Genomic DNA, 27537 nt, shown 5'->3' on the forward strand with positions numbered 1-27537 from the left:
TTAGGCTAATGAGTTGGATGATCAGCCATGATTGTGATGAATGGCAGAGCAGGCTCGAAGGGCCAAAAGGCCTCCTCCTGCTCCTATCTTCTATGTATCTATGTATGTCGATATACAACTCTCTATATAGATATACAAATCTCTATTCCCACATTTGACTGTGTGGGTTTGCACATTCTCCCTGTGTCTGTGTGGGTTTTCTCCGGGTGCTCCGGTTTCCTCCACAGAACAAATCTGTGTAGTTTAGGTGGATTGGCCATGCTAAATTGCCCTTCAGTGTCGAAAAGGTGAGGTGGTTAGGTGGGGTTGTGGGGACAGGCTGGAGGCGTGGGTTTAAGTAGGGTGCTCTTTCCATGGGCCGGTGCAACTCGATTAACTGTAAATTCGATGATCATAATCATTGTTGAACAATATTGTATTCTGGCTTCCAGTATTACTGCAGCAGTGGGTGATTATTTACATTTCAACGGGGTACAGCCTTGGCCATTTGAAAGCTAAAGTTCAGTCAGTGTATGCCTTGCCCTTGAAGTGCAATTTGTAATCCCGCCCCACCGTGCCCAATCTCGGGGTCCTAAAGGTGATTTCCTAACAGACCAGAAACAGGTAGGAAATTTGCATCGTTCCCTGAATTTACTATCCTGTCTCACACATCATAACTGGTCACTTTGCAAAGGCCACCATCCTTCACAGATGTCAGAATGTTCTGGAATGCAACAGGCATGTCAACCGGGCATATAGAGAGACAATCAACTTCTGCTGCAGTGGGGTGAATATTGACCAGGATCCAAGACCGGGGTCACGTCCTGCTCGTTATTTTACTGTTTCCTTTCCATAGCTCATTGGAACCTGCACAATATCGCTGTTTCCTCGCTGGCCTGGTCTCTCCTGGGAGGAAATTCCGAACCTAACACCCCCTCCTGTGACTAAATGTCCCTGAAGTATCTCAACAAGAATTTAGACAGAGATTGTGGGTGATTATTATTGACTTTATTGATAGCTGGCTATGTGAATGCAGTGTACAAGGTAGCTGGAGAAATGCATGGAGCAGGCTGGCAGTGAGATTATTCCTTCTTTGGGATTTTCTTTAGCCCACGCTTCGCTTTTCGGTTCTGCAGGAAGATTTGACATTATAGTTAATTTGATGTGGCCTTTGCTTGTCCATCTCTACAAAATTTTGCATCTCTACAAAACTCATTTACTCAGATTTGCTCCATATTCCTTGATACCCCTACCCCAAAAGATCCACTGATCTCAGCCCTTAAAAGCTGCACTTGACCCCCAGAATCCTGAGGCTTTCTGGTGAAGATTCCCACCTTTTCCCCCATGGAGCTTTCAACATCTCTGGAATCTCTGGGTGTTCACTCTCTCTCCATTACCTTATTAATAATGATTAGTTAAGCACGCTGAGTGGTAGGCACAGGATGTCAAAAGTCAAAAAAGGGCTTTATACACACAGAGTGGTCCTCTAGAGTTTAGCTGTTTATAACAATGTCACTAACACAGACCTGCTGTTGGCCCAGTTCATGTTTCCAGGCCCATCTGGAAACTGTACTGTCTCCTATTCCAACTACCATCAATGAACAGCAGTATTTGCCAATGCCTTCACTCTCTCCATCCCTGCCGCACACTAACAGCCGTGTGTACCATCTACAAGATGCACTGCAGGAACTCACCAAGGCCCCTTCCAAACCCGCCACCAAGAAGGCCGAGGGCAGCAGACACATGGGAGCCCCACCACCTGGAGGCTCCCATCCAAGCCACTCATCAACCTGATATGGAAATATATCCACGTTGCTGGGTCACAATCCTGAAACCCCCTCCTTAACAGCACTGTGGGTGTACCTACACCACATGGAGGCACCACCACATTCCCAAGGGCAATTAGGGATGGGCAATTAAGACTGGCCTGGCCAGCGACACCCACATCCCATAAAACAATTAAAAAAGCAACGTGAATGGTCAGTGTCGCGTAGTGGGCAGTGAGACTGCCAGGCAATGTTGGCTTGATCCAGCTTCTCACTTTTTTTTATTTTATTGCCATCAATAATCCCTCCAAGGAGAGGACAGTCACACCTACCCCGTCCCTCCCCCCAAGTCCGCCAACCCTGTCAATCAGAATAGAAAGAAAATTGGCTGTACTGACCTAAGCAGGAGTGGGTCGGCATTCATCTGAAAGGAGATCAAAAGAAGAGAAAACAGTTAGTTTTTACCCCTTGATACTGACACGAGCAGAGCTGTCAGTTATGGTTCAGTCAGTATGTCCCTTTCCCTCAGGGTAAGAAGGTTGTGGATTCAAGCCTCATACTAGAGACCTGTGTCCATTATCCAGGCTGACCCTCCAGTGCGGTACTGAGGGAGTGCTGCACTGTCAGAGGAGCTGTCTTTCAGATGAAGTGCTGAAATAAAGCTACATTTAGACTGTCAATTGAAACTATAAGTTTCCCATGTGGTGTTTATAGTGTACATTTGTGATCTAGACGTGACTGTGGGGGTTATGATCAGTAAGTTCTCAAATGAAGGCGGCACGGTGGCGCAGTGTTTAGCACTGTTGCCTCACAGCTCTCGGGACCCGGGTTCAATTTGGCTTTGGGTCACTGTCTGTGCGGAGTCTGCACTTTCTCCCCGTGTTTGCGTGGGTTTCCTCCAGGTGCTCCGGTTTCCTCCCACCGTCCAAAGATGTGCAGGTTAGGTGAATTGGCCATGATGAATGTGCGGAGTTACAGGGATAGGGTGGAGCAGTCGGCCTAGGCAGAGTGCCCTTTCGGAGGGTCAGTGCAGACTCAATGGGCCTCGGGCGGAATTCTCCACTCCCCACGCCGGGTGGGAGAATCGCAGGAGGGCCGGGCGACTCACGATACGCCCCCCTGGCGCCCCCCGCGATTCTACCACCCCCCCACTAGGAAGAATCATCGCTCGCCATTTTTCACGGCGACCGGCGATTCTCTGGCCCGGATGGGCCGAGCGGCCTGCCGTTCCCGACCAGTTCACGACGGCGGCAACCACACCTGGTCGCTGCCGTCGTGAACATGGGTGCCAAATGCTAGTTTGAAGCTTGTGGGGGGCGGAGAGGGGAGTGAGCGTGCTCGGGAGGGGACTGGCCCGCGATCAGTGAAACACTCATTAGGCCCCAGCTAGAGTACTGTGTGCGGTTCTGGTCACCACACTATCGGAAATATGTGATTACACTGGAGAGGGTGCAGAGGAGATTCACCAGGATGCTGCCTGGGCTGGACCGTTTCAGCTATGAAGAGAGGTTGGATAGGCTGGGGTTGTTTTCCTTGGAGCAGAGAAGGCTGAGGGTGACCTGATTGTGTAAAATTATGACGACTATAGATGGGTAGGTATTGTCATGTGAATGTCCCTTTAAGAAAAGTGTGCTTTATCAAATGGCTGCAGTGATGTCATTGTGTGGGTGGAGCTGGAAGCTCTGTATTTAGTTTTGCTTTCAGTTGGACAGCTGCATTCAAACCAAGCAGATGTGTGAATTGATCGCTCTCTCTCTGCAATATAAAGAATGTCTCCAGATCACTTGATGATTTCAAAGTAATACCTGTCTCTAGAAAAGCAAACCTACTGTCTTTGTTAAAAATGGTTTAACTTACGGATGTTGCTAGGAAAGGTATTTTTTTAAAATAAATTTAGATTACCCAATTATTTTTTCCAATTAAGGAGCAATTTAGCATGGCCAATCCACCTACTCTGCACATTTTTTTGGATTGTGGGGGCGAAACCCACGCAGACACGGGGAGAATGTGAAAACTCCACACGGACAGTGATCCAGAGCCGGGATCGAACCTGGGACCTCAGCGCCGTGAGGCGGTTGTGCTAACCACTAGGCCACCGTGCTGCCCTCTAGGAAAGGTATTAAGGGTTACCTATAGAGTATTGTATCTGTGGGGTTACGTGTGTTGGTCATTGATAAAATGTTTACTGTGTGTTTATAAAATGTTAACTGGGTTCATAGAATAAACATTGTTTTGTTTTAAAAATATGTAAGGTCTCTGTTGCATAACACCTGGAGAGTGGACGCTTGTGCTCCCCATAACCAAAATCTATTAAAGGTCGTGGGTCAGGTGAACTCCATGATATATTTCGGAGTTTTCTAAACCCTGGCCCATAACAATAGGAAGAGATCTTTCCCCTTACTTGAGGGGTCAATAACCAGGGAGCATAGATTTAAGTTAATGGGTGGGAGATCAAGAGGGGATTTGAGGACAAACATTTTCACCCAGAGGGTGGTGGGAGTCTGGATTGCACTGTCTGAAAGGGTGGTCGAGGCGAGACCCCTCACAACATTTAAGGAGCATTTAGATGAGTACTTGAAACACCCACAGCAGACAAGGCTATGGACCAATTGCTGGATAATAGGATTATGGGAAAATGGCTGGGACAGACACAATGGGCCGAAGAACCTCTTTCTGTGCTGTCTGATTCTATCACTCTATGAGTCCTGGGCCCTAATTATCACCATCTTCACAACAGGGCCCAGATTCAGCTTTACCACTGAATGAGGAATTGAGTCTGAACTGATAGGAAAGAGGAAGAACATAGAACATAGAACATTACAGCGCAGTACAGGCCCTTCGGCCCACGATGTTGCGCCGTCCTCTGAAACCCCTCGCAGAGGAGACTTCCGGTGATGGCGGGCGGGAGGCGGCCGTGCAACGGACGGCTCCCGATCAGGAACGGCATTTTCGGGGCTTTAAGCCCGGTCCCAGGGTCCGCGGAGGCGGCAAAGGCAGGGAGAAGGCACGGAGGAGGCACAGTAGAAGAAGATGTCCAGGATCAGCAAGAAACCGGCCGGTAAAAGAACAGCTGAGGGCCCGTCGGGGACTGGAGAGGTCACCACAGGGTCACCAAGGAAAAAGGAGGCTGGAGCACCAGGGAAGGCCGCATTGCTGAAGGCTGAAGAAATAACCAAGGTAATGGCTGCAGAATTCGAAAGGCAGTTTACAAAACACCTGGAGGCGATGAGGAAGGAGATGAGGGAGGTTTTGAGTGTGCTGGTGGAGGAGGCGATTTCCCCGGTGACGAAGGCGGTGGCGAGCGCAGTGGCGGAGGTGTGGGCGCAAGGGGAGGCGCTGAAGGTAGTGGAGGAGACGGTGGCGCAGCACGGTGATCAACTTACCTCGATGGGGAAGGAGATGCGGAAAGCGATGGAGGTGAACAAGGATCTGCGAGGAAAAATGGAAGACCTGGAAAACAGGTCCAGGCGACAGAATTTGAGGATTGTGGGGCTGCCCAAAGGAGTTGAAGGGTTGAGGCAACGGAGTATTTTGCCGCTATGCTGGCGAAACTATTGGGGGAGGGGGAGGCTCCCTCCCGATATGAACTGGATCGGGCTCATCGGCCGGAGAGGCCTGTACCAAAGGCGAGCGAGCCGCCAAGGGTAGTGACTCTGTGCTTCCATAGGTACTGTGTGAAGGAGAAGGTCCTGTGCTGGGCCAAGCAGAAGCGGGTGGTGCAGTGGACTGGAGCTGGTATACGTGTATACCAGGACTTTACGGTGGAGCTGGCGAGGAGGCGGGCTGCTTTCAACCGGGTGAAGAGGGCACTGTACATTAGCAAGGTGCAGTGCGGCATTGTATATCCAGCGAAGCTGAGGGTGACTTACAAGCTCAAGGACTTTTATTTTGGAACGGCGGAAGCAGTGGAGGAGTTTGCGAAGGCAGAAGGACTGTGGCAGAACTGAGAAATTGAGGAATGGCCATGTGCCGATGTAACCTCATGACTGTATTTTCTTCTTTTTTGGCTCTTCTTTTTTTGTTACACTGCGTGAGGGTGTGTGGGCTAAAGGAGCCAATGTTGTATATATTTGGACAAGGGAAGTGATGGTATTTGCACTCGAAGGGAGGGCTCTTTGGGGTGTAGGTGGATATGCGGGGTGTGCTTGCTAAAAAGGGATTTCTGGGCTTTCCTTGGGCCGGGCAAGGGGGAAAGGGACCCGGACGGGGGCCTCCGCGTTGGCCGGTTTAAACCGGTCGGTGAACGGGAGTGAGGTGGGGGGAGGGGCTGCGGCCATCGGAGCCTGGCAGAACAGGGTCCGAGTGGTCTAGCCGGAGTGGAAAGTTGGGGGGAAGGAACCGAGGTTGGGGGAAGGAGTTTTACAAGAGGCAGTGGGCGGGAGGAGTTGGAGGGAGGGAGGGGGGGGACAGGTTTACAACTCTTGGGTATCACATACGGTACTCTTTCGGAGGTTGGACGGCGTTGAGTGTGGGGGGAGGGGAGTGGATTCTAGGAAGACCAGGGGCTGGGGTGGGAGGGGGGGGGGGGGGGGGGGAGTGGACTCTATAGGTTAATGGTGACCATGCGCGGTCCCGGACTCCCTTCTTTTTTCTCCTTTGTTTTTTTGTTTCCACCGTGGGAGGGTTTGTTTTATTGGATGCATATATTGACAGGTGGGCTGGTGTTTGTGGTGGTCGGAGGATGGGATCGTTGTTATTGTTAAGGGGATTGATTTTGTATTTGTTACCGTTAACTAATTGGGGGGGGGGTGGGAATTTTGGAGGAAAATGTGAAAATGGAGAATAAAAACATTTTAAAAAATGAAAGAGGAAGAGATCAATTATTATGGAATTTGCAGGACATTTACCGATACAGAGAGCTGATGGGGTGCTGGGTGCACACATACACATTTCCAAATTATCCCATCAAACACTCCCAGGACAGGTACAGCACGGGGTTAGATTCAGAGTAAAGCTCCCTCTACACTGACCCCATCAAACACTCCCAGGACAGGTACAGCACGGGGTTAGATACAGAGTAACGCTCCCTCTACACGGTCCCATCAAACACTCACAGGACAGAAACAGCACAGGGTTAGATACAGAGTAAAGCTCCCTCTACACTGTCCCCATCAAACACTCCCAGGACAGGAACAGCACAGGGTTAGATACAGAGTAAAGCTCCCTCTACACTGTCCCCATTAAACACTCCCAGGACAGGTACAGCAAGGGGTTAGATACAGAGTAAAGCTCCCTCTACACTGTCCCCATCAAACACTCCCAGGACAGGTACAGCATGGGGTTAGATACAGAGTAAAGTTCCCTCTACTCTGACCCCATTAAACACTCCCAGAACAGATACAGCACGGGGTTAGATGCAGATTACAGCTCCCTCTACACTGTGCCTCCAGGATAGGCACAGTTTTGGGTTGACACTGAATGAAGTTCTCTTCTTCGTGTCTCAAACACAAGCCTCAGGTCCAATTTCAGAAAGGGAGGTATCTGTCATGAATAATAATGCTTACTTCGCTTCGGAAAAGTGACAATGTTTTCTTCCTCCAGTCCATGCGTCAGACAATACTGTCTGAATCGTTCCAAAATATCAGGTCTCAGCTCCTTCCCTCGGCCTGAAACAATGGAGACCGTCAACACATCATTTCATGTAGCTTCTGGAAACGTGCTTTTGAATTATATGTCACACAATCCTACATCAAATAAAAGCATTGCACAACCCCATAATTCTACCCTTACCCCAAAATAATCCGTGTTTGTGAATTAGGTGAGTGGGTCAAAATTTGTCAGATGGAATTTAACTGGATAAATGTGAGGCCATCCATTTTGGTCAGAGGGATAAAGAGGCAGGTTATCTGAATAAATCAAAATGCTTTGGTACAGAGGGATCTGGGTGACCTAGTGGAGAAACATAGTCTGCAGGGCTTAGATGGGGTGGAATTTGTTCAGAGTTTTCAGGAAAGTTTCCTCAGGCAGTGTGTGGAAGGTCCTACTCGGGAAAGGGCAAAACTTGACCTACTCTTGGGAAATAGGGCAGGGCAAGTTACTGAGGTGACAGTGGGGGACCACTTTGGGACCAGTGACCATAGTTCTATTAATATTAAAATAGTTATGGTAATGGACAAAACTGGTCCACAGGTGCAGGTTCTAAATTGGGGCAAGGCCAATTTTGATGGAATTAGACAGGAGCTTGCAAAGGTTGATTGTTTCAGGGTAAAGGGACCTCCGGCAAATGGGAGGCTTTTAAAAGTGAAATAGCTAGAGTCCAGGGTCTATATGTTCCTGTTGGAGTGAAGGGCAAAGCTGGCAGGAGTAAGGAACCCTGGATGTTAAAACATATTGAGGTTTTGGCCAGGAAAAAGGAGGAAGCATGGCTCAGGTACAAGCAGTTATAATCAAGGGATTCCCTGCAGGTCTACAGAGGATACAGGAGTATACTCAAGAAGGAAATTAGGAGGGCAAAAATGGGGAATGAGGTAGCTTTGGCTGAGAGGATTAAGGGGAATTCTTTAAGTATATTAAAGGAAAAGGAATAACTAAAGACCCCTCAAGGACCAAAGTGGACACATATATGTGGAACCGCGGAAGATGGGCGAGGTTCTCAATGAATATTCCTCCTCTGTGTCTACCATGGAGAAAGACATGAAGACTTGGGAACCTGGGCAGCACGGTAGCACAGTGGCTAGCACTGTGGCTTCACAGCGCCAGGGTCCCAGGTCCGATTCCCCACTGGGTCACTATCTGTGAGGAGTCTGCACATTCTCCCTGTGTCTGCGTGAGTTTCCTCCGGGTGCTCCGGTTTCCTCCCACAGTCCAAAGACGTGCAGGTTAGGTGGATTGGCCATGATAAATTTCCCTTAGTGTCAAAAAAGGTTAGGAGGGGTTATTGGATTACGGGGATAGAGTGGAAGTGAGGGCTTAAGTGGGTCGGTGCAGACTCGATGGGCCGAACAGCCTCCTTCTGCACTGTATGTTCTATGTTAGTGGCGATTTATTGGGGACAGATCGCATTACAGTATAGGGGGTGATGGACGTATTAAAATGTATGAAGGTGGGTAAATCTCCTGGCCCTGACTAGGTATATCCAAGAACACTGCATGGGGCTAGAGGAGAAATTGTGGGAGCCCTGGTTGAGATATCTGCAACATCGTTAGCCATGGGTGAGGTACCAGAAGACTGGAGGGTAGCAGATGTTGTGCCTTTATTTAAGAAGGGCTGCAAAGAAAGACTGCAGAATTATAGACCAGTAAACCTAACATCTGTGGTGGGTAAGTTCCTAGAGAGGATTCTGAGGGATAAGATATACAGGCATTTGGAAAGACAGGGTTTGATTCGGAGTACTCAGCACGGCTTTGTGCATGGAAGATCATGCCCTACAAATTTATTAGAGTTCTTTGATGAAATGACCAGGAAAGTTGATGAGGGCAGGGTGGTAGACATCGTCCACATGGACTTTAGTAAGACCTTTGATAAAGTTCCACATGGTAGGCTGCTCTGGAAGGTTAGATCACATGAAATCCACAGAGAACTGGCAAATTGGATATACACTTGCTAGATGGTCGGAAACAGAGGGTAATGGTGGAAGGATGCTTGTCGTATTGGAGGCCTGACCCCCAGGGGTCAGTGCTGGGCCCATTGTTGTTTGTTATCTATATCAACGATTTGCATGAGAATGTTTGAGGCATGATCAGCAAGTTTGGAGTTCAATACAGATAAGTGTGAGGTGTTGCATTTTGAAAAGTCAAATCAAGGTAGGACTTTCACGTTGAATGGTAGGATCTTGGGGTGTATCATGGAACGGAAGGACCTTGGAGTTCAGGTGCACATCTAAAAATGGAGTCACAGGTAGATAGGGCAGTGAAGAAGGTTTTTGGCGTGCTGGCCTTCATCAGTCAGGGCAATGAGTATAGAGGTTGGTAAGTTATGTTGCAATTGTACAGGATATTGGTGAGGCCGCACCTGGAGTATTGTGTTCAGTTTTGGTCGCCTTGCTCTAGGAAAGATGTTATTAAACTGGAGAGAGCACAGAAGGGATTTACAAGATGTTGCCAGGACTCAAGGGACTGAGTTATCGGGAGCGATAGGATAGGCAGGACTTTTTTCTTCAAAGCTTAAATGACTGAGGGGCGATGTCATAGACATGGATAACATCATGAGAGGCATGGATAGGGTGAATGCACTCGGTCTTTTTCCCAGGCTTGGGGAATTGAGAACTAGTGGGAATATGATAGGAAGATAAGTTTAAGTTAAGAGGGGAAAGAATTAATGGGAACTTGAGGAGCAACATTTTTATGCAGAGGGCGGTACATATGTGGAATGAGCTACCAGAGGAAGTGGTTGAGGCAGGTAATTGGATACGATAGGTTCAGAGGGATATGGGCCAAATGCAGGCAAATGGGGTTAGCTCAGATGGGCTATTTGGTTGGCATGGACCAGTTTGGGCCGAAGCGCCTGTCTCCGTGATGTAGATTCTATAAGAAAGCATTTTATAAGGTGCAGCTGGAAATAAGGAAGGTAAATGGAATTCTGGCATTCATTGCTAATGGAATAGAGTATAAAAGGAGGAAAGTGCTGAATCAACTGTAGAGGCATTGGTGAGACCCTGTCTGGAGTACCGCACACAGTGTTGGAAGGAAGGATGGAAATGCATTAGTGGCAGTTCAGAGGAGGTTCACTAGATTGATTCCAGGGATGAAGGACTTGTCTTATGAAGAGAGATTGAGCAGTTTCGGCTGACATTTACTGGAGTTTAGAAGATTGAAAGGAGATCTATTTGAGGTAGAGAAGATGTTATAGGCAGCACGGTGGTACAGTGGCTAGCACTGCAGCCTCACAGCGCCGAGAACCTGGTTAATTCTGACCTTGGACCTCACTGTCTGTGGTCAGCAGGAGAAGGCCATCTGGCCCCTCGAGCCTGCTCCGCCATTCAATGAGATCATGGCTGATCTTTTGTGGACTCAGCTCCACTTTCCGGCCCGAACACCATAACTCTTAATCCCTTTTTTCTTCAAAAAACTATCTATCTTTACCTTAAAAACATTTAATGAAGGAGCCTCAACTGCTTCACTGGGCAAGGAATTCCATAGATTCACAACCCTTTGGGTGAAGAAGTTCCTCCTAAACTCAGTCCTAAATCTACTTCCCCTTATTTTGAGGCTATGCCCCCTAGTTCTGCTTTCACCCACCAGTGGAAACAACCTGCCCGCATCTATCCTATAGAACATAGAACATAGAACAATACAGCGCAGTACAGGCCCTTCGGCCCTCGATGTTGCACCGACATGGAAAAAATCTAAAGGCCATCTAACCTACACTATGCCCTTATCATCCATATGCTTATCCAATAAATTTTTAAATGCCCTCAATGTTGGCATGTTCACTACTGTTGCAGGTAGGGCATTCCACGGCCTCACCACTCTTTGCGTAAAAAACCCACCTCTGACCTCTGTCCTATATCTATTACCCCTCAATTTAAGGCTATGTCCCCTCGTGCTAGCCACCTCCATCCGCGGGAGAAGGCTCTCGCTGTCCACCCTATCTAACCCTCTGATCATTTTGTATGCCTCTATTAAGTCACCTCTTAACCTTCTTCTCTCTAACGAAAACAACCTCAAGTCCATCAGCCTTTCCTCATAAGATTTTCCCTCCATACCAGGCAACATCCTGGTAAATCTCCTCTGCACCCGTTCCAAAGCTTCCACGTCCTTCCTATAATGAGGCGACCAGAACTGTACGCAATACTCCAAATGCGGCCGTACTAGAGTTTTGTACAACTGCAACATGACCTCATGGCTCCGGAACTCAATCCCTCTACCAATAAAGGCCAACACACCATAGGCCTTCTTCACAACCCTATCAACCTGGGTGGCAACTTTCAGGGATCTATGTACATGGACACCGAGATCCCTCTGCTCATCCACACTACCAAGAATTTTACCATTAGCCAAATATTCCGCATTTCTGTTATTCTTTCCAAAGTGAATCACCTCACACTTCTCCACATTAAACTCCATTTGCCACCTCTCAGCCCAGCTCTGCAGCTTATCTATGTCCCTCTGTAACCTGCAACATCCTTCCGCACTGTCTACAACTCCACCGACTTTAGTGTCGTCTGCAAATTTACTCACCCATCCTTCTGCGCCCTCCTCTAGGTCATTTATAAAAATGACAAACAGCAACGGCCCCAGAACAGATCCTTGTGGTACGCCACTCGTAACTGAACTCCATTCTGAACATTTCCCATCAACTACCACTCTCTGTCTTCTTTCAACTAGCCAATTTCTGATCCACATCTCTAAATCACCCTCAATCCCCAGCCTCCGTATTTTCTGCAATAGACGACCGTGGGGAACCTTATCAAACGCTTTACTGAAATCCATATACACCACATCAACTGCTCTACCCTCGTCTACCTGTTCAGTCACCTTCTCAAAGAACTCGATAAGGTTTGTGAGGCATGACCTACCCTTCACAAAACCATGCTGACTGTCCCTAATCATATTATTCCTATCTAGATGATTATAAATCGTATCTTTTATAATCCTCTCCAAGACTTTACCCACCACAGACGTTAGGCTCACTGGCCTATAGTTACCGGGGTTATCTCTACTCCCCTTCTTGAACAAAGGGACCACATTTGCTATCCTCCAGTCCTCTGGCACTATTCCTGTAGCCAATGATGACCTAAAAATCAAAGCCAAAGGCTCAGCAATCTCTTCCCTGGCTTCCCAGAGAATCCTAGGATAAATCCCATCCGGCCCCGGGGACTTATCTATTTTCACCTTGTCCAGAATTGCCAACACTTCTTCCCTACGCACCTCAATGCCATCTATTCTAATAGCCTGGGTCTCAGCATTCTCCTCCACAATATTATCTTTTTCTTGAGTGAATACTGACGAAAAGTATTCATTTAGTATCTCGCTTATCTCCTCAGCCTCCACACACAACTTCCCACCACTGTCCTTGACTGGCCCTACTCTTACCCTAGTCATTCTTTTATTCCTGACATACCTATAGAAAGCTTTTGGGGATCTATTCCTTTCATAATTTTAAATGTTTCGATAAGATCCCCCCTCATCCTTCTAAATTCCAATGTGTACAGTCCCAGTCTACTTAACCTCTCTTCATAATCCAACCCCTTCAGCTCTGGGATTAACCTCATGAATCTCCTCTGCAAACCCTCCAGTGCCAGTACGTCCTTTCTCAAGTAAGGAGACCAAAACTGAACACAATACTCCAGGTGTGGCCTCACTAACACCTTATACAATTGCAACATAACCTCCCTAGTCTTAAACTCCATCCCTCTAGCAATGAAGGACAAAATTCCATTTGCCTTCTTAATCACCTGTTGCACCTGTAAACCAACTTTCTGTGATTCATACACTAGCACACCCAGGTCTCTCTGCACAGCAGCATGCTTTAATATTTTATTGTTTAAATAATAATCCCGTTTGCTGTTATTCCTACCAAAATGGACAACCTCACATTTAGAACATAGAACATAGAACAGTACAGCACAGAACAGGCCCTTCGGCCCTCGATGATGTGCCGAGCAATGATCACCCTACTCAAACCCACGTATCCACCCTATACCCGTAACCCAACAACCCCCCCTTAACCTTACTTTTTAGGACACTACGGGCAATTTAGCATGGCCAATCCACCTAACCCGCACATCTTTGGACTGTGGGAGGAAACAGGAGCACCCGGAGGAAACCCACGCACACACGGGGAGGACGTACAGACTCAGCACAGACAGTGACCCAGCCGGGAATCGAACCTGGGACCCTGGAGCTGTGAAGCATTTATGCTAACCACCATGCTACCGTGCTGCCCCAACATTTGTCAACATTGTATTCCATTTGCCAGACCCTAGCTGTGCGAGGAAAGTTTTTTTTACACAGAGGGTAGTGGGTGCCTGGAACTTGCTGCCGGAGGAGGTGGTGGAAGCAGGGACGATAGTGACGTTTAAGGGGCATCTTGACAAATACATGAATAGGATGGGAATAGAGGGATACGGAAGTGTAGGTTTTAGGATAGTTGGGCAGCATGGTCGGCACAGGCTTGGAGGGAGCAGTCCTGTGCTGTACTTTTATTCGTTCTTTGTTCTTTATAATCGTATTGAAGGGCAGAGCAGAGTCGAGGGGCTGAATTGCCTACTCCTGCTCCTAGTTCTTTTGTTCATATCTGTACCCCAAAATAATCAGTGCCTGTGGAACTATTGTACAACAATCAATGTCTTAGCAATCTCTGACTCAGTAGGAATCAGTGACCATGGAATCTGTACCCAATCAGGAGTTACTGCCAATTGAATCCAAAGTCCAGTGACATTTACAGCCTCTCGAACCTGCAACAAGTCATAGAATCCCTACAGTGCAGAAGGAGGCCATTCGGCCCATCAAATCTGCACTGACCCTTGGAAAGAGCACTCCACCCAAGCCCACACCTCCACCCTGTCCCTGTAACCCAGTAACCCCAACTAACCTTTTGGACACAAAGGGGCAATTTAGCATGACCAATCCACCTAACCTGCACATCTTTGGACTGCATGGTGGAACCCACAGCCACTGACTCCCCATAAAGTTGCACTCAGGGAAAACAAACATAATATGGGGCTGGAATTTACAGCCTCACACTGGCCATGTTTTTGGGGTGAGGGGTCACATAAAATATATCAGGTGCCCAACACACCTGCTTCCCATACACCCCTTACCTGTTCCCTGTAACCCACGAAGCATCACATCCATCAGTCTGATAAGATCCGTGAACTGCCCAATTAGTTGACAATTAAGGGCATCAATCTGTTGAGACTGCCATAAAACAGTGGGCAAATGCCCCCAAAATATAGATCAAAAATAAAATGCTGGGCAGCCCAAAGTAAATGAATAAAATGAATTAAAACTCTGGCCAGTGACAGATGGGGCAGAGCACAAAGGCCATTTCAGAAATGGTTTCTTTGAAAAGGTGGGATTGAAGGGGAGGTGCCCTGTGTGTATTGGAGGCAAACCCCAAGATGTCATCCATCTCCCACTGTGTTCCTCTCCACCTGCCCTCCCAAACCCAGCATGCCCCTTACCTCTCCCAACACCCTCCCTCGGCTCCCCGATCCCTGTCCACCCAAACCTATCTGACTCTGGTCACCATGATCATCTTCCTGGGGCCTAGCTGCAGTCCCAGCACCACCAAATCAAATTGGTGAGATGTCTCGTCCACTGAACAACGAACAAAGAAAAGGACAGCACAGGAACAGGCCCTTCGGCCCTCCAGGCCTGTGCCGATCATGATACCCTAACTTTAAAAAAAGAATTATGCCCTCACTCAAAGAGGGGTGGAGTTGTGACCTGAACCTGTTTGGCTCACACGCAGCATGTTAAAAACAAATTTCCTTCTGGGGTCAGAGAGCGTTGACGAGTTGGTGGTGCGCGTGGACCCAGTGAGAGTCAGTGTCTTGAATCCTCTCCCGATCACATTTATCTCCAGTTCCTCCACAACTTCACCCACCTGCCCCTTTGAATCTCGGATGTTGACCCAATCTTTGCCTCAACCCCTCACCCTGGAAGTGAATGCCACGGCCTCACAACTCTGTGTGATGGGGTTTCCCCTCTCTCTCTTCAAAATTCTGTAGATGTGATCTTGTGTATCCGGAGTCTGGTTTTAGACCCTTTGGCTTTGGAGCAGTTTGATCCTGTGGACTGTGGCCCATCCTTTCAGAATTTGAATCCCTTCTTTTCTATTGCCCTGCGCTCTCCAAACAGAGAGTTATCTCTGACTGTCTTTCAGCTTCTCCCAGTAAACAACCCGAATCAGTGCAGCAACTGAACAAATATATCAGACAAGCAGGCTGCTGGTGAGGTAAAGAGGAGGGATTGTGTTTTATATTCACTGCTACCATTCACAGGATTAGCACACTTTAATGATATGTACATAGTTAGTATAGTGAAGAGTTAATAATTCCATCTATGTGTAAATCAGACACTAGAGGGCGTTAGTAATTCACTATATTGAAGACAAGCTCTCAAGGAATTCTGGGAAAAGCCAAAAAGAACAGAGAGAACAGAGTGAAAGTTAGTTAAAGATATATAGCACAAGGTCAAATTATAGTGTAGTTAGTAGTTGCATAGAATATTGAATACTGTAGTACAGATTCAATGTCATTTGTAATCATCTATAACTCAGTAGAGTATGCAAACTTTATTTAATTAGTAGTGTAATAATAAATTAGTTTTGTTTCAATCTTTCGATTGGTAAATTATTTGTCAACACTACATCGGGTCATTCTGAAAGAAACGACAAAGAATACAACATATTACCAGCCGTGGTAATACAACAGATTCATCTTTGGAGTTTACTCATACTTAATGGAGGAGAGATGATAATTAGCACTTCTTACCGTACAGCTTCACCAGGGTCCTGACCTCTGGGCCTGTGGTGATGATGTTATGTATCAAAGCATATTCATCGTAGTTGGTCTCAGCCACATACACATCATTGTCACTCTTCCAACCTGGGCAAGAGCAATTAAATATTTTGGAATATTAATTATGTAGCTGGGACAGAGAGAGAGAGATTTCAAATCGAGTGAATGTGACAGAGAGCGGAGAGGGCAGGAGAAGGAGAAAGTACGAGCTAATTTATTTAAAGGAATACTCATCCATTCATTCCGTGAATGGGGCATTAATCAGCATATTTGACAGAAATACAAACCCATTTACTCAGCTAAAGTTAAAATCTAATTCTCTGTTCGGAATAACCATCCATTTCATAAACAGGAGGATGAAAGCATTTATTTAGCAAAAACACAAAACATTCATTTCTTGAAAGTACAACATTAACTCAACAAGAACACTAATCTATTTAGTATGGGGCAGCACGGTGACCCACTGGTTAGCACTGCTGCCTCACGGTGCCGAGGACCCGGGTCACTGTCCATGTGGAGTTTTCACATTCTCCCCGTGTCTGTGTGGGTCTCACCCCCAACCCAAAGATGTGCAGGGTCGGTGGATTGGCCACGCTAAATTGCCCCTTAATTGAAAAAAAACAACTGTGCACTTTAAATTAAAAAAAAATAATAATCCATTTGGTAAACCACATAATTAACGGACGTACTGATCCATCCATCCAAATCCAAGTACACGTATTTGTATTTAATGGAATTATTTAACGAGAGTCATAATCAAGTTGATTAATGTAAATAATAATCTATAAATGTAATTAGAGGAATATGATGGGGTGGGTTCGAGGGGCTGAATGCCTCCTCCTGGTCCCAGGTACAGGGGCTCAAGGCTCAAGGGGCTGAATAGTCACCTCATGTATTGAATACGAGCTTGAATTGCCTCTGCTGTCTCTGAGTAATTACAAGGCCCAAATAGTTTCTTACAATTTGTGGGTCAGAGTTTGAATTAAGACAGGATGCAAGCACCATCTCAACTGCGAAAGAAGGATGGAGGTGACTAAACTGGGTACTGACGGTCACTGTGGAATTCAAATTGTCCGTCCTGCTCTGTCATCCTGTACGGCAAGATTATCTGCAAACACTTTCCACGCCTGCAACAATACAAATACACCATTAACACAGTGTGAACATTCTGAGACTCTTATCAAATCCTCGAGCGAATGGTGACATTTATTCTGAAATCATATTGTAGTGAGTCTAAATCTCTTTATCATTATTAAATGTGAGGAACAGAATCTTATTGGTCTTTCTGGTCCCCTATGGAGTGAACAGGACTTGGAAATACATCAGTCGTTCCTTCACTGTCGCTGGGTCAAAATCCTGGAACTCCCTCCCTAACAGAAGTGAGGGAAGAATAGGATTAGACTGGGTGGAATGTTAAACGATGCGGGGAGTGAGGGGGAGAGTGGGATTAGACTGGGTGGGATATTAAACGATGCAGAGAGTGAGGGGGAGAGTGGGATTCGACTGGATGGGATATTAAAGGACATTAAAGGGCATCGGTAGCACGGTAGCATAGTGGTTAGCACAATTGCTTCACAGCTACAGGGTCCCAGGTTCGATTCCCTGCTGGGTCATTGTCTGTGCGGAGTCTGCACAGTCTCCCTGTGTGTGCGTGGGTTTCATCTGGGTGCTCCGGTTTCCTCCCACAGTCTAAAAATGTGCTGGTTATGTAGTTTGGCCATGCTAAATTGCCCTTAGTGTCCAAAATTGCCCTTAGTGTTGGATGGAGTTACTGGGTTATGGGGATAAGGGTGGAGGTGTAGGCTTGGGTGGGGTGCTATTTCCAAGAGCCGGTACAGACTCGATGGGTCGAATGGCCTCTTTCTGCACTGTAAATTCTATGATTGGGAGTGAGAGTGGGATTAGACTGGGTGGGATATTAAACAATGCGGGGAGTGAGGGGGAGAGTGGGATTAGGCTGGGTGGAATATTAAATGATGCGGTGAGTGAGGGGGAGAGTGGGATTAGACTGGGTGGGATATTAAATGATGCGGGGAGTGAGAGGGAGAGTGGGATTAGACTGGGTGGGATATTAAAGGGTGCGGGGAGTGAGGGGGAGAGTGGGGTTAGATTGGGTGGGATATTAAATGATGCGGTGAATGAGGGGGAATGAGGGGGAGAGTGGGATTAGACTGGGTGAGATATGAAATGATGCGGGGAGTGAGGGGGAGAGTGGGATTAGACTGGGTGGGATATTAAATGATGCGGTGAATGAGGGGGAGAGTGGGATTAGGCTGGGTGGAATATTAAATGATGCGGTGAGTGAGGGGGATAGTGGGATTAGACTGGGTGGGATATTAAATGATGCGGGGAGTGAGAGGGAGAGTGGGATTAGACTGGGTGGGATATTAAAGGGTGCGGGGAGTGAGGGGGAGAGTGGGGTTAGATTGGGTGGGATATTAAATGATGCGGTGAATGAGGGGGAATGAGGGGGAGAGTGGGATTAGACTGGGTGGGATATGAAATGATGCGGGGAGTGAGGGGGAGAGTGGGATTAGACTGGGTGGGATATTAAATGATGCGGGGAGTGAGGGGGAGAGTGGGATTAGACTTGGTGGGATATTAAATGATGCGGGGAGTGAGGGGGAGAGTGGGATTAGACTGGGTGGGATATTAAATGATGCGGGGAGTGAGGGGGAGAGTGGGATTAGACTTGGTGGGATATTAAATGATGCGGGGAGTGAGGGGGAGAATGGGATTAGACTGGGTGGAATATTAAATGATGCGGTGAGTGAGGGGAACACTTGAATTTGACTAAACCACATCCTCCATCCTACCTCCTCACCTGTCCCCATCTCCCCAATCATCTGTCTCTGAATGTGTAAAATGTGCTGCTATTAATGAAGCTATTCCTGTTTGACATCGAGACAATCCTTCATGTTTATTCTGTTTGTATTAACATAGATATTTCTGAGCGCTTTCTCAATTTGGGTGGATACCATTCATTGAAAGTGGACAGTGTTGGTTTAAGAATGCTAGCAATTGGTTTGTTCTCTCTGGAATTATCACTGGAATTATCCAGATTTAATGATCTTACCTGACTTTTGTCAAAATCGTCTCGACTTTGTCATTCTCGACAGGCTTCATAAGAATTGTGCTCATTGTGAATTTGTGCCTCCTGCTCGTGAACCATCGGGCATCAGAAGCCATTCCGATGATGTACCATTTTCCTAGAAACTGAACAGAAAATGAACCTTTGACATTATAGAGCGTTGATTCACTGATTTTTAAACCATTTATTTTTATAAATTTAGTGTACCCAATTCTTTTTCTTCCAATTAAGGGACAAAGAACACATAACAAAAAGAACAAAGAACAAAGAAAATTACAGCACAGGAACAGGCCCTTCAGCCCTCCCAGCCTGCGCCGATCCAGATCCTTTATCTAAACCTGTCGCCTATTTTCCAAGGATCTACTTCCCTCTGTTCCCCGCCCGTCTAGATGCGTCTTAAATGATGGGTGCCCACCTCTACCACCTCCGCTGGCAAAGCGTTCCAGGCACCCACCACCCTCTGCGTAAAAAACTTTCCATGCACATCTCCCTTAAACTTTCCCCCTCTCACTTTGAACTCGTGACCCCTCGTAATTGACACCCCCACTCTTGGAAAAAGCTTGTTGTTATCCACCCTGTCCATGCCTCTCATAATTTTGTAGACCTCAATCAGGTCCCCCCTCAACCTCCGTCTTTCCAATAAAAACAATCCTAATCTACTCAACCTTTCTTCATAGCTAGCACCCTCCATACCAGGCAACATCCTGGTGAACCTCCTCTGCACCCTCTCTAAAGCATCCACATCCTTCTAGTAATGTGGTGACCAGAACTGCACGCAGTATTCCAAATATGGCCTAACCAAAGTCATATACAACTGTAACATGACCTGCCAACTCTTGTACTCAATACCCCGTCCGATGAAGGCAAGCATGCTGTATGCCTTCTTGACCACTCTATTGACCTGCGTCGCCACCTTCAGGGTACAATGTACCTGAACTCCCAGATCTCTCTGTACATCAATTTTCCCCAGGACTCTTCCATTGGCCGCATAGTCCGCTCTTGAATTGGATCTTCCAAAATGCATGACCTCGCATTTGCCTGGATTGAACTCCATCTGCCATTTCTCTGCCCAACTCTCCAATCTATCTATATTTTGCTGTATTCTCTGACAGTCCTCCTCGCTATCTGCAACTCCATCAATCTTAGTATCATCTGCAAATTTGCTAATCAGACCACCTATACCTTCGTCCAGATCATTTATGTATATCACAAACAACAGTGGTCCGAGCACGGATCCCTGTGGAACACCACAACGAACAGACTCAAAAACAGCTTCTTCCCCACTGTCACCAGACTCCTAAATGACCCTCTTATTGACTGACCTCATTAACACTACACCCATGTATGCTTCATCTGATAGAACATAGAACATAGAACAGTACAGCACAGAACAGGCCCTTCGGCCCTCAATGTTGTGCCGAGCCATGATCACCCTACTCAAACACACGTATCCACCCTATACCCGTAACCCAACAACCCCCCCCTAACCTTACTTTTATTAGGACACTACGGGCAATTTAGCATGGCCAATCCACCTAACCCGCACATCTTTGGACTGTGGGAGGAAACCGGAGCACCCGGAGGAAACCCACGCACACAGGGGGAGGACGTGCAGACTCCACACAGACAGTGACCCAGCCGGGAATCGAACCTGGGACCCTGGAGCTGTGAAGCATTTATGCTAACCACCATGCTACCCTGCTGCCCCAGGCCTGCTACCCTGATGCCAATGCTTATGTAGTTACATTGTATATATTGTGTTTCCCTATTATGTATTCTCATGTATTTTCTTGAATTCTGTTTAATTCCCTTTTCTTCCCATGTACTGAATGATCTGTTGAGCTGCTTGCAGAAAAATACTTTTCACTGTACCTCGGTACACGTGACAATAAACAAATCCAATCCAATCCAATCCACTAGTCACCCTTCTCCATTTTGAGACACTCGCTTCCACCACTACTCTCTGTCTCCTGTTGCCCAGCCAGTTCTTTATCCATCCAGCTAGTACACCCTGAACCCCATGCGACTTCACTTTCTCCATCAGCCTACCATGGGGAATCTTATCAAATGCCTTACTGAATGCCTTCCATGTATATGACACCTACAGCCCTTCCCTCATCAATTAACTTTGTCACTTCCTCAAAGAATTCTATTAGGTTTGTAAGACATGACCTTCCCTGCACAAAACCATGCTGCCTATCACTGATAAGTCTATTTTCTTCCAAATGGGAGTAGATCCTATCCCTCAGTATCTTCTCCAACAGTTTGCCTACCACTGACGTCAGGCTCACAGGTCTATAATTCCCTGGATTATCCCTGCTACCCTTTTTAAACAAAGGGACAACATTAGCAATTCTCCAGTCCTCCGGGAACTCACCCATGCTCAAGGATGCTGCAAAGATATCTGTTAAAGCCCCAGCTATTTCGTCCATTTACACTGGCCAATCGTCAGACTCTGCACATCTTTGGGTTGTGGGGATGAGACCCACGCAGACATGGGGAGAATGTGCAAACTCCACATGGACAGTGACCCGGGGCTGGGATCGAACGGTTCCGTGAGGCAGCAGTGCTAACCACTGCACCAGCGTGCTGCACTTCGATACATACACTGATGATTACATTCTGGGATAATTTAAATTAAAAGCTACATTGTCCTCTTCTGTTTTTGCCAGTGACAGGGTGAGAGTGATGTGTTTGTTAGTTGTGACCTGCTTGACACACCTGAACATTGCAGATTGCTGTTCCAAACCAGCCTGTAATGATCCTGAAGTTCACATGAATGGTTTATACAAACACCCCCAGTTTTCCTCAGACTAAATAGACAGAGACAAAGGACAAGGGCAGCAGATACCTGTGACCACCACCATCTGGGAATTCCCCTCCACTCACCATCCGGACTGGGAAATATATCGCCGTCCCTTCATTGTCGCTGGATCAAAATCCAGGAACTCCCTCCCTAACAGCACCGTGGGTGTACCTACAACACATAGTCTGCAGCGGCTTAAGAAGGCACATCTCCACCACCTTCTCAAGGGCAATTGGGGATGGGCAATAAATACTGGCCTAGTGATGCCCACTTCCCCTTTATGAATTTAAAACAAGGCCTCCCCATGAATCCTCGCCAACGCACGCATTGGCCGGCATTCTCCCTACCTGGCGGGGGCGCGGGGGTCCCGGCGTGTTGGAGTGGCGTGAACCACTCCGGCGTGGGGCCACCCCAAAGGTGCGGAATTCTCCGCACCTTTAGGGGCCAAGCCCTCACATTGAGGGGCTAAGCCCGCGCCGGAGTGGTTACCGCTCTGCCGGCTGGCGTGAACGGCCATTGGCGCCACGTCAGCCGGGGCCGAAAGGACTTTGCCTGCTGGAACAAGTCCGCGCATGCGCCGGAGCATCAGCGGCTGCTGACGTCATACCAGCGCTTGCGCAGGGGAGGGGAGGGGAAGTGAAGACCATGGCAAAGGCAGAAGAAAAAGAGTGCCCCCACGGCACAGGCCCGCCCGCCGATCGGTGGGCCCCGATCGCGGGCCAGGCCACCGTGGGGGCACCCCCAGGACCCCGGAGCCTGCCCGCGCCGCCAATCCCGCCGGTCAGGTGGATGTTTTGATTCCCGCTGGTGGGAGAGGCCTGTCAGCGGCAGGGCTTTGGCCCATCGCGGGCCGGAGAATCACCGCGGGGGGCCCGCTGACCGGCGCGGTGCGATTCCCGCCCCCACCGAATCCCGGGTGGCGGAGAACTCGGGACACGCCGGGGGCGTGATTGAAGCCGGCCCCGGGCGATTCTCCGACCCGGCAGGGGGTCGGAGAATCCCGCCCACTGTTCTGGTTGAAGGTCCAGGTGATGTGTTTGAGTAGGTGGGTGCAATCCTCCTCCCCGAGCTCAGTTTAAGGTTAGGGGGAAGGAGGTTTAAGGGGGATGTGAGCAAAATCCCAGAGGGTGGTGGGAGTCTGGAACTTGCTGTCTGAAGGGTTGGTGGAGGCAGAGACCCTCATAACATTTAAAAAGTATTTAGATGAGCACTTGCGATGCCAGGGCAGACACCGATATGGGTCATGGCTGGAAAATGGGATTAGAATAAGTCAGATGATTGTTTTTGACTGGCGCAATGTGCCGAATGGCCTTTTATGTGACTTGGTGTCCATTCATTTCCACCATCTGTAAATAACATGAATGCAGAAGAATTCCCATTGGGATACCCACTGACTGCCCTTGCGAAGTGGTGGAGTCGGCAGCCTGGAGGAGTTTGGGGGGGGGGGCGGGTGGGGGGGAGGTGGGGGGGGGGGGGGGGAGCATTAACAAAGATGGACCGACCAATATCACAGACACACTTCAACACTGAAATGAGAAAAATAAATCTAAAAATCAAGTGCTGACTTTCTAGACCGACACTTTAAATACCTCTACATTTAAAGATTGAAGTAGCAATACTTACAGGTCTAGTGTCAGTGAATGAATTAACATTCATAGACATTTACAGTATTGAAGGAGGCCATTCAGCCCATCGGATCCACACCAATCAACAAAGATTTAACTGTGCTAATCCTATTTACCAGCACTTGGTCCATACTCCTGGAGATTCCGGCATGGCACAGACAGAGAAACGGTGTTATTCCATTCTGATATCATTTTCAACCCTTACTGCGAAGGGTTTGCTGATGACGTCAAATTCAATAAAATGTACAGCAGAGGAATGGACCATTCAGTCCAATTGGTTCATGCCAGAGTATATACTGCATAGTGCAGCCAATCAAAGGTGAGGATTAGAGAGGGGGCCAATCAGAAGGTAAGAGGAGATCAGAAGTCCAAATTGGGAAAGGGGAGGGATGATCAGAGGGGTAATTATAAGGATGGACAGTCAGGCTGTTGGGGAGGGTGACAAATGGGGAGGAGACGGTAGGGTTAGTGGGCGCTTTCCTGCCTCCATTGAAATGAAAATTGCATGGTTCACGAGTCAGTCAGACCCAGAGGCACTGGGCAGGGCCAGTTTCACCCATTTGTACGCCAAGTTCAACTGTTGTCCAAGAACTGTCATCACTTTGATAATGCCAGACACCTAACTCTAAACATCAGAAAAATGAGGGGGGGGATCTCATAGAGACTTGTAAAATTCTAACAGGACTAGACAGGGTAGATCCAGGGAAGATGTTACCACTGATGGGTGTGTCCACAATCAGGGATCACAGCCTGAGGATTCAGGGTAAACCATTTCGGACAGAGATAAGGAGACATTTCTTCACACAAAGAGTGGTGAGCCTGTGGAATTCATTACCACAGGAAGTAGTTGATGCTAAAACATTGAATATATTCAAGAGGAGGCTGGATATAGCACTTGGGGAGAATGGGATCAAAGGCTATGGGGAGAAAGCAGGATTAGGCTATTGAGTTGGATGATCAGCAATGATCGTGATGAATGGCGGAGCAGGCTCGATGGGCCAAAAGGCCTCCTCCTGCTCCGATATCTATGTATCTATGTATCTCTCCGTACACCATAAACTGTCCAACTGACATCATCGTGGGGAGATTCCAATCTGGAATCTATCCTCAAACCAGGGTTAACCAACCTGAAATCACAGCCTCACACACAACAGAATCAACTTTACATTCTTATTGATCCCCCTCTTCACCACCCCCACTGACCCCCTCACCCACAAACCCCTCCTCACCACCCCCACTGACCCCCTCACCCACAAACCCCTCCTCACCACCCCCACTGACCCCCTCACCCACAAACCCCTCCTCACCACCCCCACTGACCCCCCTCACCCACAAACCCCTCCTCACCACCCCCACTGACCCCCCACCCACAAACCCCCCTCACCATCACCCCCACTGACCCCCTCACCCACAACCCCTCCTCACCATCACCCCCACTGACCCCCCTCACCCACAAACCCCTCCTCACCACCCCCACTGACCCCCTCACCCACAACAACCTCCTCACCACCCCCACTGACCCCCCTCACCCACAAACCCCTCCCATCACCCCACTGACCCCCTCACCCACAAACACCTCCTCACCATTACCCCCACTGACCCCCTCACCCACAAACCCTCCTCACCACCCCCACTGACCCCCTCACCCACAAACCCCTCCTCACCATCCCCCACTGACCCCCCTCACCCACAAGCCGCTCCTTACCACCCCCACTGAGCCCCCCACCCACAAACCCCTCCTCACCATCACCCCCACTGAGCCCCTCACCCACAAACCCCTCACCATCACCCCCACTGAGCCCCTCACCCACAAACCCTCCTCACCATCACCCCACTGACCCCCTCACCCACAAACCCCTCCTCACCATCACCCCACTGACCCCCTCACCCACAAACCCCTCCTCACCACCCCCACTGACCCCCTCACCCACAAACCCTCCTACCACCCCACTGACCCCCCACCACAAACCCCTCCTCACCACCCCCCTGACCCCCCACCCACAAACCCCCCCTCACCATCACCCCACTGACCCCCCTCACCCACAAACCCCTCCTCACCATCAACCCTCTGACCCCCCTCCACCCACAAACCCCTCCTCACCATCAACCCCCACTGACCCCTTCACCCACAAACCCTCCTCACCCACCCCCACTGACCCCCCTCACCCACAAACCCCTCCTCACCATCACCCCACTGACCCCCCTCACCCACAAACCCCTCCTCACCACCCCGACTGACCGCCCTCACCCACAAACCCCTCCTCACCATTACCCCCACTGGACCCCCCTCACCCACAAACCCCTCCTCACCATCACCCCCACTGAGCCCCTCACCCACAGCCGCTCCCCTTACCACACCCCACTGAGCCCCCCACCCACAAACCCCTCCTCACCATCACCCCCCACTGAGCCCTCACCCACAAGCCGCTCCTTACCATCACCCCCACTGACCCCCTCACCCACAAACCGCTCCTCGCCATCACCACTGACGCCCTCACCCACCCTCCAACCCTATTACCCAACCACTGACCCCCTCATCCACCCTCCAACCCTGTTACCCAACCACTGACCCCCCTCATCCATTCACTGACCCCGTTACCCAACCACTGACCCCCTCACCCACGAACCAACCCCATTACCCAACCACTGACTCCCTCATCCACCCACTGACTCCCTCACCACTCACCCAAATCCTCACCAACTACCTGAACACTTTCCCACTCTCCCGGGCTTCACGTGCCTCATGACATGACATGGTGGCACAGTGGTTATCACTGCTGCCTCACAGCACCCGGGTGGCCCGGGTTCAATTCCGGCCGTGGGTCACTGTCTGTGTGGAATTTACACATTCTCTCCATGTCTGCGTGGGTTTCCTCCGGATGCTCCGGTTTCCACTCACATTCCAAGGATGTGCAGGTTCAGTGGATTGACCATGGTCAATTGCCCCTTAGTGTCCAGGGATGTGCAGGATAACTGGGGTTACGGGGATAGGGTTGGGGAGTGGGGCTAGGTCGGGTGTTCTTTCAGAGGATCAGCACTGACTCGATGGGCCTAATGGCCTCATTCTGCACTGTAGGGATTCTATGTCTTCTATCCTCATTGCCAATTTTTTCTCAAACCCTGGACCCAATGAAATATTTGTGCAGCAATTTGAACCCCCACCCACCACTCTTTCTGCCCATTCCGCCCCCACGGCTTTACTCTGAGCGATGGGGAGCGGACAAGTCTTGGCTGGAATGAGTGCGGAGATAGGCATCTGAAACATTGCCTTGTGAGAGGAAGGGAATGATAAAATCAGAGACGCAGAAATCCTAGAACCCTGAAAGTAAAATAATAAAAATAAATAATTAAACAAAATAAAGTACCTGGTTGAGATCGAAGTTACTCTGGACTTGGATTTCTGCAGACTCGAGTACTGTACAGAGCAGAGCCAGAGTGGCACACAACACCACCTTGTTCATTGTTGCTGTGTCTGCTGGCTCCTACACACTCGCTCAGATGCTTCTGATGCACAATGGTCAGGGAGCTTGCATTTATAACGGAGAGAATCGCACAGCTGAATAGTAAACCACAACACAATGAACTCATTAAAAACCCTCACACGGCACAAGCTGGAAGTGGGCTTAAGGACAACACGCATAGATTCACACAACAAGCAGGACCAAGTCTCACGAAGAGCAAAGTACACACACACATCAAATCCACATCAAATACACATCTCATCAACATCTGGTCACTGCGGTAAATCAATAATGTCTTTACATTGGGCACTGAGCACGAACGTGTAAATCACACCAGTTGGGATGAATATTCATGGTTATGGGGAGAAAATACGAGAAGACATTGAGACTGGTTACAATATT

General features: G+C 48.6%; 1 protein-coding gene across 1 annotated transcript; it reads right to left on the reverse strand.

Annotated features, from left to right (window-relative positions):
- Positions 1-965: 965 nt before the first annotated feature.
- ptgdsa (prostaglandin D2 synthase a) lies at positions 966-27256 on the reverse strand. Its single transcript, XM_038782144.1, has 7 exons — positions 27040-27256; positions 19229-19368; positions 17203-17279; positions 16126-16239; positions 7250-7351; positions 2144-2169; positions 966-1109 (listed from the first exon to the last, which is right to left on the reverse strand). The coding sequence occupies exons 1-6, from the start codon at positions 27133-27135 to the stop codon at positions 2144-2146; spliced, it is 555 nt and encodes a 184-aa protein (XP_038638072.1). The 5' UTR covers positions 27136-27256; the 3' UTR covers positions 966-1109.
- Positions 27257-27537: the final 281 nt, after the last annotated feature.

The sequence above is a fragment of the Scyliorhinus canicula genome, chromosome 21 (assembly GCF_902713615.1).
Source record: "Scyliorhinus canicula chromosome 21, sScyCan1.1, whole genome shotgun sequence".
Taxonomy (NCBI): Eukaryota; Metazoa; Chordata; class Chondrichthyes; order Carcharhiniformes; family Scyliorhinidae; genus Scyliorhinus; species Scyliorhinus canicula.